The 16,486-nt window shown below is 47.6% G+C and overlaps 1 protein-coding gene and 1 non-coding gene across 3 annotated transcripts in view; one reads left to right on the forward strand and one right to left on the reverse strand.

The window, feature by feature from the left end:
• Nucleotides 1-2,139: 2,139 nt before the first annotated feature.
• Nucleotides 2,140-2,277, forward strand: LOC114812502. The gene has a single exon (XR_003760154.1). It is a non-coding gene; the product is annotated as a small nucleolar RNA SNORA7 (small nucleolar RNA).
• Nucleotides 2,278-13,925: 11,648 nt separating this feature from the next.
• EPHB2 (EPH receptor B2) overlaps nt 13,926-16,486 on the reverse strand; it is a 295,337-nt gene continuing 292,776 nt past the window's right edge. For both annotated transcript variants that reach the window (XM_029066358.2, XM_029066357.2), the window contains exon 16: nt 13,926-15,944. In XM_029066358.2, coding sequence (XP_028922191.1) covers nt 15,836-15,944 — 109 coding nt within the window. In that variant the 3' untranslated portion in view covers nt 13,926-15,835. The remainder of the gene's footprint in view (nt 15,945-16,486) is intronic.

Here is a 16,486-nt window from a genome sequence, read left to right on the forward strand (position 1 = left end):
GCACATCTCCTTCAAGAGGCCTTCCCTAAATCCTCCTTTCCTCTTCTCCCACTTTCTTCTGCATAGCCCTGACTTTCTTCCTTTATTCACACTCCCTCCCAGCCCCAACAACACTTATGTACAGATCTGTAATTTATTTATTGATATTAATATTAAACAGTAAAATAGAAAGTTGTCATTAAAGAGGGGAAAGTGTCTGTTCCTTGTATCATGAATCTGCTACTTAGGTTCTAATCCTGGCTCTGCCACTTGTCTGCTGTGTGACCTTGGGCAAGCCACTTAACTTCTCTGTGCCTCAGGTACCTCATCTGTAAAATGGGGATTAAAAGTGTGAGCCCCACGTGGGACAACCTGATTACCCTGTATCTACCAGCGCTTAGAACAGTGCTTGGCACGTAGTAAGTGCTTAACAAATACCACTGTTACTCCAACAGAAGTGACAATTTAACCAAAGTGAAGCCTGACAGGAATGGAAAAGATCTCAGATAGAGAAGCAGTATGGTAATAATAATAATTATGTTGTTTGTTAAGCGCTTATTATGTGCCAAGCACTGTTCTAAGCGCTGGTGTAGATACAGGGTAATCAGATTGTCCCACTTGGGGCTCACAGTCTTCATCCTCATTTTACAGATAAGGTAATTGAAGCACAGAGAAGTAAAGTGGCTTGCCTAAGATCACACAGCAGACAAGTGGCGGAGCTGGGATTAGAACCCACGTCCTCTGACTCCCAAGCCCATGCACTTTCCAATAAGTCACGTAGCTATGGTCCAGTGGATTGGACACAGAAGGACCTGGGTTGTAATTTCAGTTCTGCCACTTGTCTGCTGTGTGGCCTTGGGCAAGTCATTTAACTTCTCTGGGCCTCAGTTACTTCATCTGTAAAATGGGGATTAAGAAAGCGAACCCCAAGTGGAACATGGATTGTGTCCAATCTGAATAGCTTGTTTTTACCCCAGCATTGTCTGGCACATAGTAAGTGCTTAACAAAACCATAAAAAATGCAGGTAGAAATGGCCAATATTTGTCTGGGAAACTTTGTGTTTTAGGAGAATGATACTGTCTAATTTCTAAGGGATCCACACAAGAGGACAGAGCTAATGTTTCTGGGGTTTTTTTCCAGTAGCAAGAGGAACAGTTCACTTACCTGTCTCTAGAAAGCACGAAAAAGAAATGTTTCCTGTCAAAGAAATTGGTAAAAATCCTTCCTGGGAGAAAATGATATACGGACAAGAGTCAAAACTTGTCCAGTTTGAAGTAAATTAGTCCACTATTGCCTAGGAGATGTAAAAACACTCTGGGAAAATCATCAGTCTGTCTTCCTTTACAAGAAATCTGAGACACCACACAATTGATAGAGGCAGTATGGTCTAGTGGAAAGAGTATTATTCTGGGAGTCAGTACTCCTGCTATCCTTCTCTGTGACAATAATAATAATAATGATAATAATAATAATTATGGTATTTGTTAAGTGGTTATTATATGCCAGGCACTGTTCTAAACTTTGGAGTGGATACAAGCAAATCAGTTTGGACATAAGTCCCTGTTGCATGGGGGCTCACAGTGTCAATCCCCATTTTACAGATGAGGTAACTGAGGCAAAGAGAATAGTAATAATAATAATTATGGTATTTTTTAAGCACTTACTATGTGCCAGGTACTGTACTAAATGCTGAGGTGAATACAAGCAAATTGGGTTGGTCCCAATCCCTGTTCCACATGGGGCTCACAGTCTAAGTAGGAGGGACAACAGGAATTTACTTTCCCTTTTCCCCCATCTTACCTTCTCTCTGCTCCCCTCCCTCTAGGAGTATCCATTTTGGGCATTTCTTTGTTTTGTTTTTTTAAATTTTATTTTCCCCTAAGTGGAAAAAAGGAAAAGAAATTATTAAGTGATTTTAAAAGTTTCATTATTGAAAAAAATTACCTCTCCTCTCCAGTGCTTTATGGTGCTTTGCACTCTGTAAGCACACAATAAAAATCATTACTTCTACTGCTGCCATGCCCCTGCTTACCAACTCTAAAATGTATTTTCTAGCTGTCCTGACTCACTGAGAATAGAGTCTAATATGCTCTTCATCTCTGAAAATGCCTGGAAACCTTATCAACAATATTAATTTCTAAACAGTTAAAATAAAATGATACGTCTCAGGGTCGCACTTGGAGAGTTTCCAGTACTCTACCAGTCTCGACTATGGGAGGGAGAGTCAAGCAGAGGCCTACCCATTCCATTCCTAGCTTGGGCAGTGGCTAGTGAGCGGAAGGCAATATGCTACAAGTCAAAACTCATCCATGCTGGGCAGCAGCGGCATGGGAGAGAGTCGAGGGTGGAGTCTCAGGTTTACTGCGTGGAAGGAGGCAATGGTAAACCACTTCCATATATTTATCAAGAAAACTCTATGGACATACTACCAGAATGATTGCAGATGAAGGTGGAGCGTTCCAGGAGAGATGGTTCCATAGTGTAGCTATGGGTTGGAGACAACTCGACTGCATAAGACAACAACAACAAAAAAACCCTATTAAAATAGATTTTTAGATTTCTTCCTACCTGTTAAGGTTAAATATCCCTCTCCTATCTACTTGGGAATTAAAGACTTTAAAAACCTTGAAGCCATAATCTTCTGTCCTGTCTAATGGTCATTTCTGTCAGCAGCATGAGGTGGCTTTGGCCCCATGCTGTTCACAAAACTATCCTAAAGCAGCCGTGACCTTAGTTTAAATTCCACCTCATCGACACTTCCTGCATTGAATCCTGGGGAACAATTCCCTAGTAGGAAAACCTGGAGGAAGTGGGAGTTGGACTGGTTTTACAGGGATGAAGCTCTTGGCCACGAGTTGTCTATCTCACCGCAATCCCCTCGCCCACATCCTGCCTCTGGCCTGGGACTCCCTCCCACTTCCTATCCAACAGATGATCACTCTCCCCACCTTCAAAGCCTAATTAAAAGCACAGCTGTTCCAAAACGCCTTCTCCAAAAGCCTCCATTTCCCATATTCCCTCTTTCTTTTGTTTCACCCTTGCACTTAGATTTGTTCTCATTCTTCACCCCACCCTCAGCTCCACGGCACTTATGCACATATCCATAAGATATTTTAAGGTCTGCCTCCCCTTCTAAACTGTACGCTCCTTTTGGGCAGGGAATGTATCTGTTGCGTTATTGTACTCTCCCAAGAGCTTAGTATGGTGCACTGCACACAGTACGTGCTCAATTAATGGAATTGAATGAATGAAGGAAGGAAGGAGAGGCATCTGGGCTCTGATGCCACTTCAGTGTCCTTGGGTTCCTGCCTCTACATCCAGCCTGCTGAGCTCTGCCTGTTGGGGGCCGGGAACCAGGCGATGGGGTTTGGAGGTATACAGGATGTTCCTAGAAGTCCTCAGAGCTGCCTGGACAAACCACCCAGCTGGGATCTACAGAGCAAATAATGGTATTAGGGGCAGAATAAAAAGTGGTGTCCTTGGCCTGAGATGGAACATTTTTGCTGTCCAGTTTCTCCCCTGGATGACTGAAGGGTGAAGGGAAGATTAGAGCAGGACAGGCAGGGAGATGTGGGGAGCAGATGGAGAATAGGGAGGGGAAAGAAACCTTAAAGGAGGACTGAAGTCTGCGGTAAAGGAGAATAAAACTTATGGTTTCCAACTCCTCCTTCACTCCTATTCATCATTTCCAACAAGATGGTGCTGCTCAGTTTGCTTCAAACATCCAGCAGTTTTAGATGTAGAACGGGGGTCTTCCTTTTTGTTTCTGTCCCTTCTTTGGCTGAGAGACAGAGGAGACCAGAGGACTCCAACCTGCCTCCAGCATAAAGGCTGAAAATTTTGATGTGTTTCTTCCATATCTCAAAGTCTCTGTTTACTCCTCAGGCATAGAATTATGTTACTCTGGAGAGCCCTAGAATGATCTGGACAATTGAATATATTCAAATATATTCAAACATATATATTCAAATATACATATATATTCAAATATATTTGTATGTGTGTGTGAGTGTGTATTTTAAAGAGCTAAATTTATCCTCAGAATATGTCTGTAACTAGAATTTGGTAGCATTCTGTGTTGATTAGATTTTCCTGTAGTATTAACTTTAAAACATTTTCAAACAATAATCTTCAGAGTCCATTGTCAAAGCATAACTCATCTTCCCTCCCAAATCCCCATCTCCTCCTAACTTTTCCATCACAGTTAACAAAATCAGCACCATCCTCCCTCTTCCCCCCAGGCATCTCTGAAGCGTACAACATTGGTATTATTCTTGACTTCTTTGTCCATTATCCTCCATATTCAGGTTATTGCCAAATCTTGTTGATTTTTTCCTATATCATATTTCTAAGAGCTCTCCTTATCCTCTACATCGAAACAACATCATCCTGGTCCAGGCACCTTCCATAGCCTAGCTTGAGTATTGCATCAGCCTTCTCAAAGTGGATGATTCCCAAATCAACCTCTCCAGCCCTGATCTCTCTTCTTCTCTGCAGTCTTACATTTCCTTCTGTCTTCAGGATATCTCTACTGGGCTATCCTGCAGACGTCTTAAACTTAACATGTCCAAAACAGAACTTCTTTCCTTTCCACGCAAACCCTGTCCTCCCCTGACATTCCTACCACCATAGACAACACTACCTTCCTTCCTGCCTCAGAAGCCTATGTCATTGGCATCATCTGCCACTCATTTCTTTCATTCAACCCACAGATTCAATCTCTCACAAAATCCTTTTGGTTCTACCTTCACAACATTTCTAGTATTCACCCATACCTCGCCATGCAAAATGCAGAGAAGCAGCGTGGCTCAGTGGAAAGAGCCCGGCCTTGGGAGTCAGAGGTCATGAGTTTGAATCCCGGCTCTGCCACTTGTCAGCTGTGTGACTGTGGGCAAGTCACTTCACTTCTCTGTGCCTCAGTTACCTCATCTGTAAAATGGGGATTAACTGTGAGCCTCACGTGGGACAACCTGATTACCCTGTATCTACCCCAGCGCTTAGAACAGTGATCGGCACCTAGTAAGCGCTTAACAAATACCAACGCTATATCTCCCCACTCCTCGAAAATCTCCAGCGGTTGCCCATCCATCTCTGCATCATTCATTCATTCATTCATTCATTCATTCATTCATTCATTCATTCAATCGTATTTATTGAGCGCTTACTGTGTGCAGACCACTGTACTAAGTGCTTGGAAAGTACAATTCAGCAATAAAAAGAGACAGAATCCCGGCTCCGCCACTTGTCAGCTGTGTGGCCTTGGGCAAGTCACCTCACTTCTCTGTGCATCAGTTACTTCATCTGTAAAATGGAGATTGTGACTGTGAGCACCATGTGGGACAGGGACTGTGTCCAACCCAACTGCTTCTAACTACCCCAGCGCTTAGTACAGTGCCTGGAACGTAGTAAGTGCTTAACAAATGCTATAATTATTATTACCCACCCATTAAGCATTTTGATACTCACTTCAGCCCCATAGCACTTCCGTCCATGTCTTTATACTCTACTATTTCCCCTATCTATAATTTATTTGAATGTCTATGTCCCCGCTGTACCCAGTAAGCTTCTGATGGGCAGGGGTCACGTCTACCGTCTCCACTATATCATGCTTTTCCAACTACGTAGGACAATGCTCAGCATGCAGTAAGTGCTCAATAAATACCAATGTTTGATTGATTGCACCTTGTCTCATCTCTCCTGCCACTGATCTCTTGCTCACACTATTCCTCTGCCTGACTGGCTCCCCCTACACATCTGGCAGACCACTGCTCTCTCCATCTTCAAAGCTTTTCTGAAATCACATCTCTTCTAGGAGGCCTTCCCTGACTAATTACTCATCTCCCCAGATTATAGCTCTTACCACAGTCACTTCAGCACTTCCGAGCCTCCTATGCACTTGGATTCTGACATCGCTTCCTAACTCTTAAATACATATTTTATGTACCTTGCTATGTAATGTTGGCATTTGTTAAGCGCTTACTATGTGCAAAGCACTGTTCTAAGCACTGGGGGGGAATACAAAGTGATCAGGTTGTCCCACGTGGGGTTCATAGTCTTAATCCCCATTTTGCAGATGAGGAAACTGAGGCACAGAGAAGTTAAGTGACTTTCCCAAAGTCACAGAGCTGACAAGTGGCGGAGCGGTATTCAAACCCATGATCTCTGACTCCCAAGCCCGGGCTCTTTCCTCTGAGCCACGCTGCTTAAGCACTAACACTCTCGTATCCTCTTTTCCATCTTCTTAGTTGTAAATGAATTTAGCTTCTCATCACCCATTAGACTGTAACACTTTGCGGGCAGTGATCATGAAGGATCATGTCTACTACTTCTATTGTACTCTCCAAATGCTTAGTTCAGTACTCTTGCATGTTCATCCAAGCATTTACCCTAACCCACCTTGATTACTGTACAGCCTCCTTGCTGACTTCCCTGACTTTGTCTCTTCCCATGCTATTCCATACTTGACTCTGCTGCCCGGATCATTTTTCTGCAAAAACATTAAGTCCATGTTTCCCCACTCAAGAACCTCCAGTGGTTGCCCATCCACCTCCGCATCAGAAACTCCTTACCATCAGCTTTAAAGCATTTGATCACCTTGCCTGCTGCTACATCATTTCAGTCCTCTCCTACTACAAACCATCCTGCCTTTCCTCCTCTAATGCCAACCTACTCACTGTACCTCCATTTCGTCTATCTTGCTGCTTACCTGTTGCCCCTATCCTGCCTCTGATCTGGAACATCCTCCCTCTTCATATCATCCAAAAATTATTCTGCCCACCTTTGAAGCTTTTTTGAAGGTACATCCCTTCTAAGAGGCCTTCCTTGACTAAGCCCTAATTTACTCTTTTCCCACTCCCTTCTGCATTGCCCTGACTCATTCCCTTTATTCACCACCCTGTCCGCTCAGCCCACAGCACTTACATAAATATCCAAAATTTATTTATTTATATTATTAATAATAATAATAGTAATAATAATAATGTTGGTATTTGTTAAGCACTTACTATGTGCAGAGAACTGTTCTAAGCACTGGGGGAGATACAGGGTAATCAGGTTGTCCCACGTGAGGCTCACAGTTAATCCCCATTTTACAGATGAGGTAACTGAGGCACAGAGAAGTGAAGTGACATCCCCTCAGTCACACAGCTGACAAATGGCAGAGCTGGGAGTCAAACCCATGACCTCTGACTCTGAAGCCCAGCCTCTTTCCACTGAGCCACGCTGCTATCACCCTCAGGACTTTAAGCTCATTGTAGATAGGGAACTTGTCTATTATATTGTTCTATTGTACTCTCTCAAGCACTTAGTACAGTGTTCTCCACACAGTAAGTGCTCAATAAATATGACTGACTGACTGGATTCTAGGAACTAGGAGCTAGTTCTAGTTCTGGTTCTAGGTGGGAATCTGGTGGGAAGCCAAGTGGCCAGGGAGTTGTCAGCTCATGTCTCTACTTACCCACTGCTCTTCACTCTCTCTTTTCTCACACAATTATCTGAACATAAGAAATTCCATTATTCCATCAAACCAGTGATTCATTTGACCCAGGAATTGGTCTCCACAGTGACCACAGGACCAAGGAACAGTGATGGTTGCCCTCCTTGACAACCATCTTTTGGTTTCGGGATGGACCAGCTAACAAACCTACCCCTTGACCAACACAAATTTCCTGCTAGTAAAGCCCATTATGTCCCTCTCACCCTTGGATTAATCCAAGCCTTCTGGAACCTTTGGGCAGTTTGGTTGGCACATCTCCCTGTGGGAAGGAATTCCAGTTATTCCCAACATGCTGTGTGAAGAAGTGTTTCCTTCCATTTGGTTTGAAGCCACCATCCTCAAGCTCAAGTCGGTGCCCGACCTGGGCACCCTCAGGTTGGCCACTGCATGGACTTCCCTGTCTCGTGCTGGTTGGAAGCCAGTAGACTATCGGAGAATTAGGGGCCATCTCTGTGAGTGCCAGCCTGACTGGATTTAGCCCACCATGCTCCAGGGAGAAACGGTCTGTGAGCTTGGGTGTGGAGTTGGGCATGCTGGGCACGCTGGGCATCACAACAGAACTTGACCTTTTCAGGGGGCTTTGCCCCGAGATGACCCCTATGAGGGAAGGAAAGTAAGGTGTGTCAGGGATTTGGTGAATAACAGTTCTGGCCTCACCTGCTCACCATCTTCATGACTCTGCAGACTCCGATCTTGCCCTTCTCAGTCTTCCTTAAAAGTTTTTCCATTTATCCCTCAGGTGGGAGTTTTCTGCATACCCTGATGATGATGATGCTGGTAGTATTTGTTAAGTGCTTACTATGTGCCAGGCACTATTCTAAGCACTGGGGTAAATACAACGGAGAGGAGAGGAAGCTGGGGAAGAGGAGAGGAAAAGAATCCAGGGAAGAGGAAAGGAAGCCATGGAAGAGGAGAGGAAGCCATGGGAGAGGAGAGGAAGCATAGTCCATGTCCCACACGGGGCTCACAATCTTAATCCCCATTTTACAGATGAGGTAACTAAGACACAGAGAAGTAAAGAGGCACAGAGAAGTAAAGTGATTTGTCTAAGGTCACACAGCAGATAAGTGGCAGAGTGGAATTAGAATCCCGGTCCTTCTGATGCCCAGGCTCATGCTCTGTCTACCAGGCCACCCCATCCCTGGTTAACCACAAAAGCCTTTTTCTAAATGGTCTTCAAGCGCTTAGTATGTGTCAAGCACCACTCTAAGCACTGGGGTAGATACAAATCAATCAGTTTGGGTACAGACCCTGTCCCAGATGGGGCTCATAGTCTAAGTAAGAAGAACAGGTATTGAATCCCATTATACAGATGAGGGAAGTGAGGCACAGAGTAGTTAAGTGATTTGCCTAAAGTCAGACAGCAAACAAGTGACAGAGTGGGGATTAGAACCCAGGCCTTTTGACTCCTTAGGCCTGTGTTCTTTCCACTAGGCCACACTCCTTCCTTTTCTGAACAGTCTCCCCCATTATTACATCCTTCCCTAAGCTCTCTTTTCCTTTTCTTCTACTCCCTTCTGTGTTGCCCTGACTTGCTCCCTTTATAATAATAATAATAATTATTATTATGGTATTTGTTAAGCACTTACTATGTGCCAAGCACTGTTCTAAGCACTGGGGTAGGTACAAGGTAATCAGGTTATCCCATATGGGGCTCACAGTCTTAATCTCCATTTTACAGATGAGGTAACTGAGGCAAAGAGAAGTTAAGTGGTTTGCCTAAGGTCACACAGCTGAGAAATAGAGAAGGCAGGATTAGAATCCATGTCCTCTAACTCCCAAGCCCGTGCTCTTTCCACTAAGCCACTCTGCTTTATACATCCCTTCTCCCACCCCATCAGCCCCAGTGCAATCATGGACATACTAGGCTGTAAGCACACTGTGGGCAGGCAATGTGACTGTTTAGTGCTGTATTATACTATCCCAAGCACTTAGTACAGTGTTCTGCACAAAGTTAGCGCTCAATAAATACGATTGAATGAATGAATGAATCCTTCCTAAAGTATGATGACCCCAAACAGGGCACAACATTCCAGGTGCAGCAAGCCAGGGTTTTCTAGAAAGTAAAACCACACCCTTTGCTTGATTTCTGTCCTCTTCCTCATGATGCCCAGTCTACTGAACCGGTGGTTTTAAGAATCATTGGATAGGGACTCCAAGATCTCTCTTCTGCGGTGGAACTGAGAGTCCACAGCCCATCATCTGAAAGTTGATCATGGGCAGAGAATGTGTCCATTTATTATTGTATTGTACTCTCCCAAGTGCTTAGTACAGTGCTTAGTAAGCACTCAATAAATACGATTGAATCAATGAATCAACGTGCAGGCGGGATTTTAAATTGAAGGTCATCTTCCATTTTTTGCCCACCACACCCCATTTCTCTTCCTACCAGTTCCAATATAACAATAATGATATTTGTTGTACTTGCACTGGATTTGCTCCCTTTATTCAGCCCTCCCTCAGCCCCACAGCAATTATGTACATATCCTTAATTATTCATTTATATTAATGACTCTCCCCTTCTAGACTGTAAACTCGTTTAAAGCAGGAAAAGGTCTGCTAAATCTGTTACATGGGTTCTAATTCCGACTCTGCCACTTGTCTGCTGGGTGACCTTGGGCAAGCCACTTTGTTGCTCTGGGCCTCAGTGACCTCATCTGTAAAATGGGGATTAAGACTGTGAGCCCCATATTGGACAACCTGATTACCTTCTATCTTCCCCAGAGCTTAGAACAGTGTTCGGCACATAGTAAGCGCTTAATAAATACCATTATTATTATCTTCTAGACTGTGAGCCCGTTGTTGGGTAGGGATTTTCTGTATTTGTTGCCGAACTGTACTTTCCAAGCACTTAGTACAGTGCTCTGCACACAGTGAGCACTCAATAAATATGATTGAATGAATGGATGCTCTCCCAAGAACTTAGAATAGTGCTCTGCACACAGAAAGTGCTCAACAATTTGATTAATTGATTTTTTTAAGTGCTCACTACATGCCAAGTGCTGGGGTGGGTACAAGACAATCAGGTCATAAAACAGTCCCTGTCCTACATGGAGTTCACAGTCTATAGGAGATGGAGGATGGGTATTGGATCTCCATTTTACAGATGTGGAGACTGACACTTGGATGGATTAAGCAATTTGCCCAAGGACCCACAACAGGCAAATGATGGAACCAGTATTAGAATCCAGGTCCTCTGACGTCTGGGCCCACGCTCTTTCACCTAGGCCACTACTCTTCTCATGGGAACCAAAGCGATGGAACCCAGTAGATTCTTGCTGCTGAAGGTGTGACCATGGCAGGGAAACCTCTGGCAATGACAATGGTGAGTCTAGTCAGTCAATTGTATTTACTGAGCACTTACTGCGTGCAGAGCACTGTACTAAGTGCTTGGGAGAGTACAGTATAACAGTAAACAGACACAGTCCCTGCCTGAGACGAGCTTACAGTCTAGAGGGCAAAGGGCTGGACCCCTGCCAGGGCCTGGTTGGGAGACCCAAATGCCCAAGGAACATCAGAACTTCCCTGCAACTCTCCCAGTCTTGCTCCCTGGGTGGACAGAAATGGATGGGTAAAAACATTTTGTTACCTTGGGGTGAGGTTGACCAGGCCGCTAGTCCCGACTCCCAGAGCTTGCTGGAGCTGAGACTCTTGAGCGAAAGATGAGTTGAGAATCCCAGCCCCCTCCCACTCCCAGAATGTTCTGCTCCCTCTCTTCCTTGGTTTCTGGGAGTCAGCTTGGTCTAATGAAGTGAGTGAGGATCTGGAAGGCAGGAGACTGGGCTCAATTCCAGCTCTATCATTGATCTAGTGGTAGTAATAATATTTATTAAGTGCTTACCGGGTGCAGAGCACTGTACTAAATTCTGGGAGAGAGTACACAGGTGGGAATTAGACACATTCTCTGTCCCTAAGGGGGCTCACGGTCTAGTGTGATCTGCTCTGTGTTCTCAGGAAGTCACTTCACAACCCTGTCTCTGTCTCCTCATGTGTCTTGTCATATTCAGGGATTTTTAGTTGTTTCTGACTCATAGCGGCTCCACGGACACATCTCTCCCAGAATGCCCGACCCTCTATCTGCAATCATTCTTGGAGTGTATCCAGAGAGTTTTCTTGGTAAAAATATGGAAGTGGTTTACTATTGCCTTTTCCTGTGCAGTAAACTTTAGTCTCTGCTTTCGACTCTCCTATGCCACTGCTGCCCAATGCAGGCGAGTTTTGACTTGGCGCAGATCGCCTTCCACTCGCTAGCCAGTGCCCTAGCTAGGAGTGGAATGAGTATGATTCAGCTTGACTCTCCCTTCCATAGCCGAGACTGCTAGAGTACTGGAAACTCTCCAGGTGTGATCCTGAGAGGGCTCCTCATGTGTAGAATGGGAATAATAATACCTTTAGGGACCAAATCTAATGCTCACCTGTGTATTTTTTCCCCAGTGCTTAGTACAGTGCTCCGCACCCAATAAGCAGTTAATAAATACAATTACTATAACTACTACCCTCTTCCAATTTCCCAGATAAAATGAGATTGCTGAGGTAAAAGTGAGAAGCAGCATGGCCTAGTGGATACAGCACAGACCCTGGAGTCGGAAGGACCTGGGCTCTAATCCTGCTCTGCCACGTATCTGCTGTGTGACCTTAGGCAAGTCACCTCACTTCTCTATCCCTCAGTAAAATGGGGATTAAGAGTGTGAGCCCCAACGGGGACAGTCCAATCTGCTTAACTTGTATCTATCCCAGCACTTGGAACAGTGCCTGGCACATAGTAAGAGCTTAACAAATACCATCATCATCATCATGGGGTGCAGAAATCTCCCACCTGAAGGGTAAACGATAAAAATTATAATGAAGACCGAGAAGGGCAAGATTGGAGTCTGCAGAGTCGTGAAGACGGTGAGCAGGTGAGCCCAGAACTGTTATTCACCAAATCCCTGAGCACAACTTCCTCTCCCACAGAGGAGTCATTTTGGGTTAAAGCCCTCTAAAAAGGTAAAGTCCTCTTGTGCTACCCAGCATGCCCAACTCTACACCCAGGCCCAATACCACTTCTTCCATAAAAAAATAAGTGCTTTGGAAACACAAAAGCACTCAACAATTGGACTTATTTATCGGTGAGCGGGGGGCAGTGGGAAGGTTAGGGTATTTCCCCTTCTTACCTTTAAGGTGTAAGGTGGGACTGGAGCCAGGAACCCGACTTAGATGTTGGGCACCAGTGATGTAAGTTTGTCCTGCTGCAGCTGAGGCGACTTTCTTGATGTGATGGCTTCTAGGGGGAAGTCGGAACATTAAGGTTTGAGCTCCTAGACCTTCCCTCTCTTACACTTCCCTGGACACCTGGACCTCAGGGGACAAACCCATTCCAGCAGGACTGACAGACCACCAATGGACTGGGAGCGGAAGGTGGGCAGGTGAGAGAGAAGGGGCAGCCAGGAGGGTGATTCCCCCCGCTACAATGGAAGCTTCTTGAGGTCAAGGCTCATGTCTTTTTACTCTATTGTACTCTCCCGAGGCCTTGGTACAGAGTTCTGCACCCAGGACGAGCTAAAAAAAAAATCAATAATGCTGATGGTGGCCAAACTTTAAGGCTATCACCCACCTGCATAGAGCTGTGGTCAAGAATATTCTAAGGGGGTGAGGGGAACTAGAGAGTGAACATCTTGGGGGCAACAGCAATGTGTGTGCAAGGCCTATAGTATTATACTTTCTCTTCCCAGGGCTCTGGGGGAGAGGGCCTACCCATTGTCCACTCAGGACAGTCTCACGGTGATTAGGGTTTAGTCTGCTAAGGTAGTCCCCCCAAACATTTATCCCATCGGGGCTTCTGACCAAGGCTTCACCCCCGACACACTGACCCTGACTCATCTTTCAGGGCCCAGACAGACTAAAAGTGACTCAGCTCTGCAGCTCCACCTCTGAGATTTCTGCAAGGTCCCACCTCCCCAGTCCTTCCCCTATCCTCCCTCCGCTATCCTTCTTTCCAGCCATGCCCACGCCCATGCCTCTGCCCCACTCACGGCTTCTCACACACCTGAGTCACACTTGCTCACGCCCCATGTCTTCAGCTCAGGTCTGCTTACACTTAAGATCATCACCTGCCCATGCCTCCTCATGTCCATGACCCACACCTGCTCACACCCATGCCCATTCATACAACATTTTGTTTTAAAAAGAGTGGAGCTTGTTTGCACCGAGAATTCGGAGGATCGCCCGTGGGCCAACTGGCATTCCAAGACATTTGCAAGTCTCCGTTTAACACGGTTCCAATTTCCCAGCTTCGCTGAGGCTGAGGCATCCCCCTCGGAGGTCAGGCCCGGCGTCTCTCTACCTCCTGGGCCTTCCCCTGCCCCTGATCCTGAACCACTCACGTCCCAGGCCGAGCCCCGGGCCAGGCTGAGGCGCTGGCACCCCACCCCCCCATCGTGATTCCCAGGGAGGTTTACACAGCAGATCGGAGCCATTTGTAACTAAAGCATTTATTTCAGGTCGATCCACTAACTGATTGTTCACTTTATACGTCTGTCTGCTCACGGGAGGGGCAGGGCAGCCGCTCCGCTGCGGACGGCATGTGCCCGCCCTCCTCGGCCCCACCCTCACACTCCCGTCCATTTCCCGGGGAAGCAGAGGAGATGGGAGAAAAGAGCGGACTCTTGCCAGTTTGGGGACATGGTCTGGTGGTGGAGGGGCAGGGTGGGGAAGGGGAGGGGATCACAGTGAAGGACTCGGATCCAAACCCACGGGCCGGACCACGTTCCCAGATGCCTCTCCTGGGGTCACCAGCAACTGCCCTCTGCTCTGCTCACCGGGCCCCCACCTGCCTACCGAGGGGGTGGCTGGGCCTGAGCCAACCCTGGTGGCTGCTTCCTGGCCACCCCCTCCTCTCTCCTAGGAGCCTGACGGATTCTTCCCTGTGTCTGCTGGACTTCAGGCAGCCCTGTGGCAGACACAGGGAGTCAGGGTTGGGACTGGGAAGAGGGGCAGAGGATGCATCTCCAGGAAAAGAGTCCCACAGCAGTGCAGAGCTGGCCCCATAAGTTGGGGCATAGCTCTCTCCCCGCTCCCCTCTGCTCCCCCTAAACCCTCTATGAACATGCTCAACCAGGACATAGTCCCCCTGCCAGGCAGGTGGCCAGTTTGCTGTGGCTGTACCCGGTGGCCAAGGGGCAGGTGCCCCAGGGGGCCCAGCCTGCCTGCCTCTTCCTGCCTGTCTGCCTGTCTGCCAGGCAAGGACGGTTAGACATAAAAAAATCAGGAAATGTGCATATAAAACCTGGCCCTCGGTGTGCTGCCGAGTCAATAAGCCTGAACCTCCTTCCACTTGGAGGAGGACTGAGTTCTTGAAAGATATGAAACTGGAAAGTGTCTCTTCATTGTCATTTAAAAAAGCACCCCCTGCCCCCCAAATGGGTGTAAACAGCCGGGGAACTGTGGCAACCCAACTCAATCACTGTACACGGTGGGGGTGGGGGCAGGGGGCAGGGGGAGTCCCAGGCTGCTTCCTCCTGGGCTGGGGGTGTCCAGGGAGGCTTGGGCTCAGGCCCTTGCCTGGTCAAGGCCCGACTGGGGTTCAGGGTAGGGGATTTGTGAGAGGAAATGTAGCCTCTTGGGGCAGAAAGGGAGGTTCCAGACTTAGGCTGGACCGCCCCTCACACCACCCCACTGCCCCAAGCCCTGGGCTCAAATCAGCGACGACAGGAGTGTGTCCTTTCCAGAGCCCACCAGAACCACGTCTGGTCAGCTGCAGTTTGTAAAAACTTCACATTTGAAGACTGGTCAGTTTGAACTCTGACTGGTCCCGCTGGAGGGCACGGCTGCTGGGCCCCATTTCTCCTGGGACCCTTCAGGGGTCGGGCGATGAGTGGGCCCGGAGCCATGCTGCTGACAGGAGGAGGAGGAGAAGAAGGAGGAGGAGGAGGAGGAGTATGAGGCATGGGTTTCTCTCCTCTCCACTTCACAGTCGTCTTCCTGAAAGGGCCCCTCCCTGGACCAGAGCCTGGGCCGGACCAGAGTGCCCTGCCCTGGCTGGGGGTGGAGAGGACCCACGCTGGGGCATGCCGACCCGAAAATGGACGGCATCTCGGAGCCCTTTAAGAACATGTCATTGCTTTCTCATCAGCACCATCTTTGAAAAAACAGTCTTCATCTTTTTTGTTTCCGCAACTTGGGCGACGGGAGTCCCTGACGGCCTCTGGCGGGGCCTCTGGTGGCCGGGATCCAGTCGGGTCTGCTTCCTCCTGGATGCCGCCAGGCGCTGAGGGCCCCGGGCCGGCTCGGCGGTGGACAGGGGTAGGGCGCTCGAGAGCTAGAGTGTGGACGCACGGGGGCACGGGGGGTAGGGCCTGGAGGAAGAGGAGCGTGTGCGGACGTCAAACTTCCACCGACTGGATCTGGTTCATCTGTGCACGCATCACCTGGATACTGTTGAGAATCTTCTTCTGGTGGCCGGCCAGTGTGACGCCCACTCGCAGAATGTCCCTGTAGGCAGCAAACAGAGCAGGGGGGAGACTTCAGTCCTCCCAGGCTGGGGGAGAAGCACGATGTCCAGCGGGACCACCCTTTTCCCTCCGACCCCCACACGCCCGCTCACCGGGACCCACCATGTGGCTAGGCCCATCCCATCAATCAGCATGGCTTAGTGGATACAGCCTGGGCCTGGGAGTCAGAATAATTATAATGATAATGATGTTGGTATTTGTTAAGCTCTTACTATGTCCCAAGCACTGTTCTAAGTGCTGGGGTAGATACAGGGTAATCAGGTTGTCCCACATGAGGCTCACGGTCTTAATCCCCATTTTACATTTGAGACAACTGAGGCACCGAGAAGTTAAGTGACTTGCCCAAAGTCACACAGCTGACAGGTGGTGGAGCCGGCATTAGAACCCATGAGCTCTGACTAATAGCTCCACCACTTGTCTGCTGGGTGACTTTGGGCAAATCACTTCTCTGTGCCTCAGTTTCCTCATCAGGTTCCTCATCCACTTGTAGCTACCCCAGTGCTTAGTATAGTGCTTGGCACA

Source organism: Ornithorhynchus anatinus, chromosome 5 (genome assembly GCF_004115215.2).
Source record: "Ornithorhynchus anatinus isolate Pmale09 chromosome 5, mOrnAna1.pri.v4, whole genome shotgun sequence".
NCBI lineage: Eukaryota > Metazoa > Chordata > Mammalia > Monotremata > Ornithorhynchidae > Ornithorhynchus > Ornithorhynchus anatinus.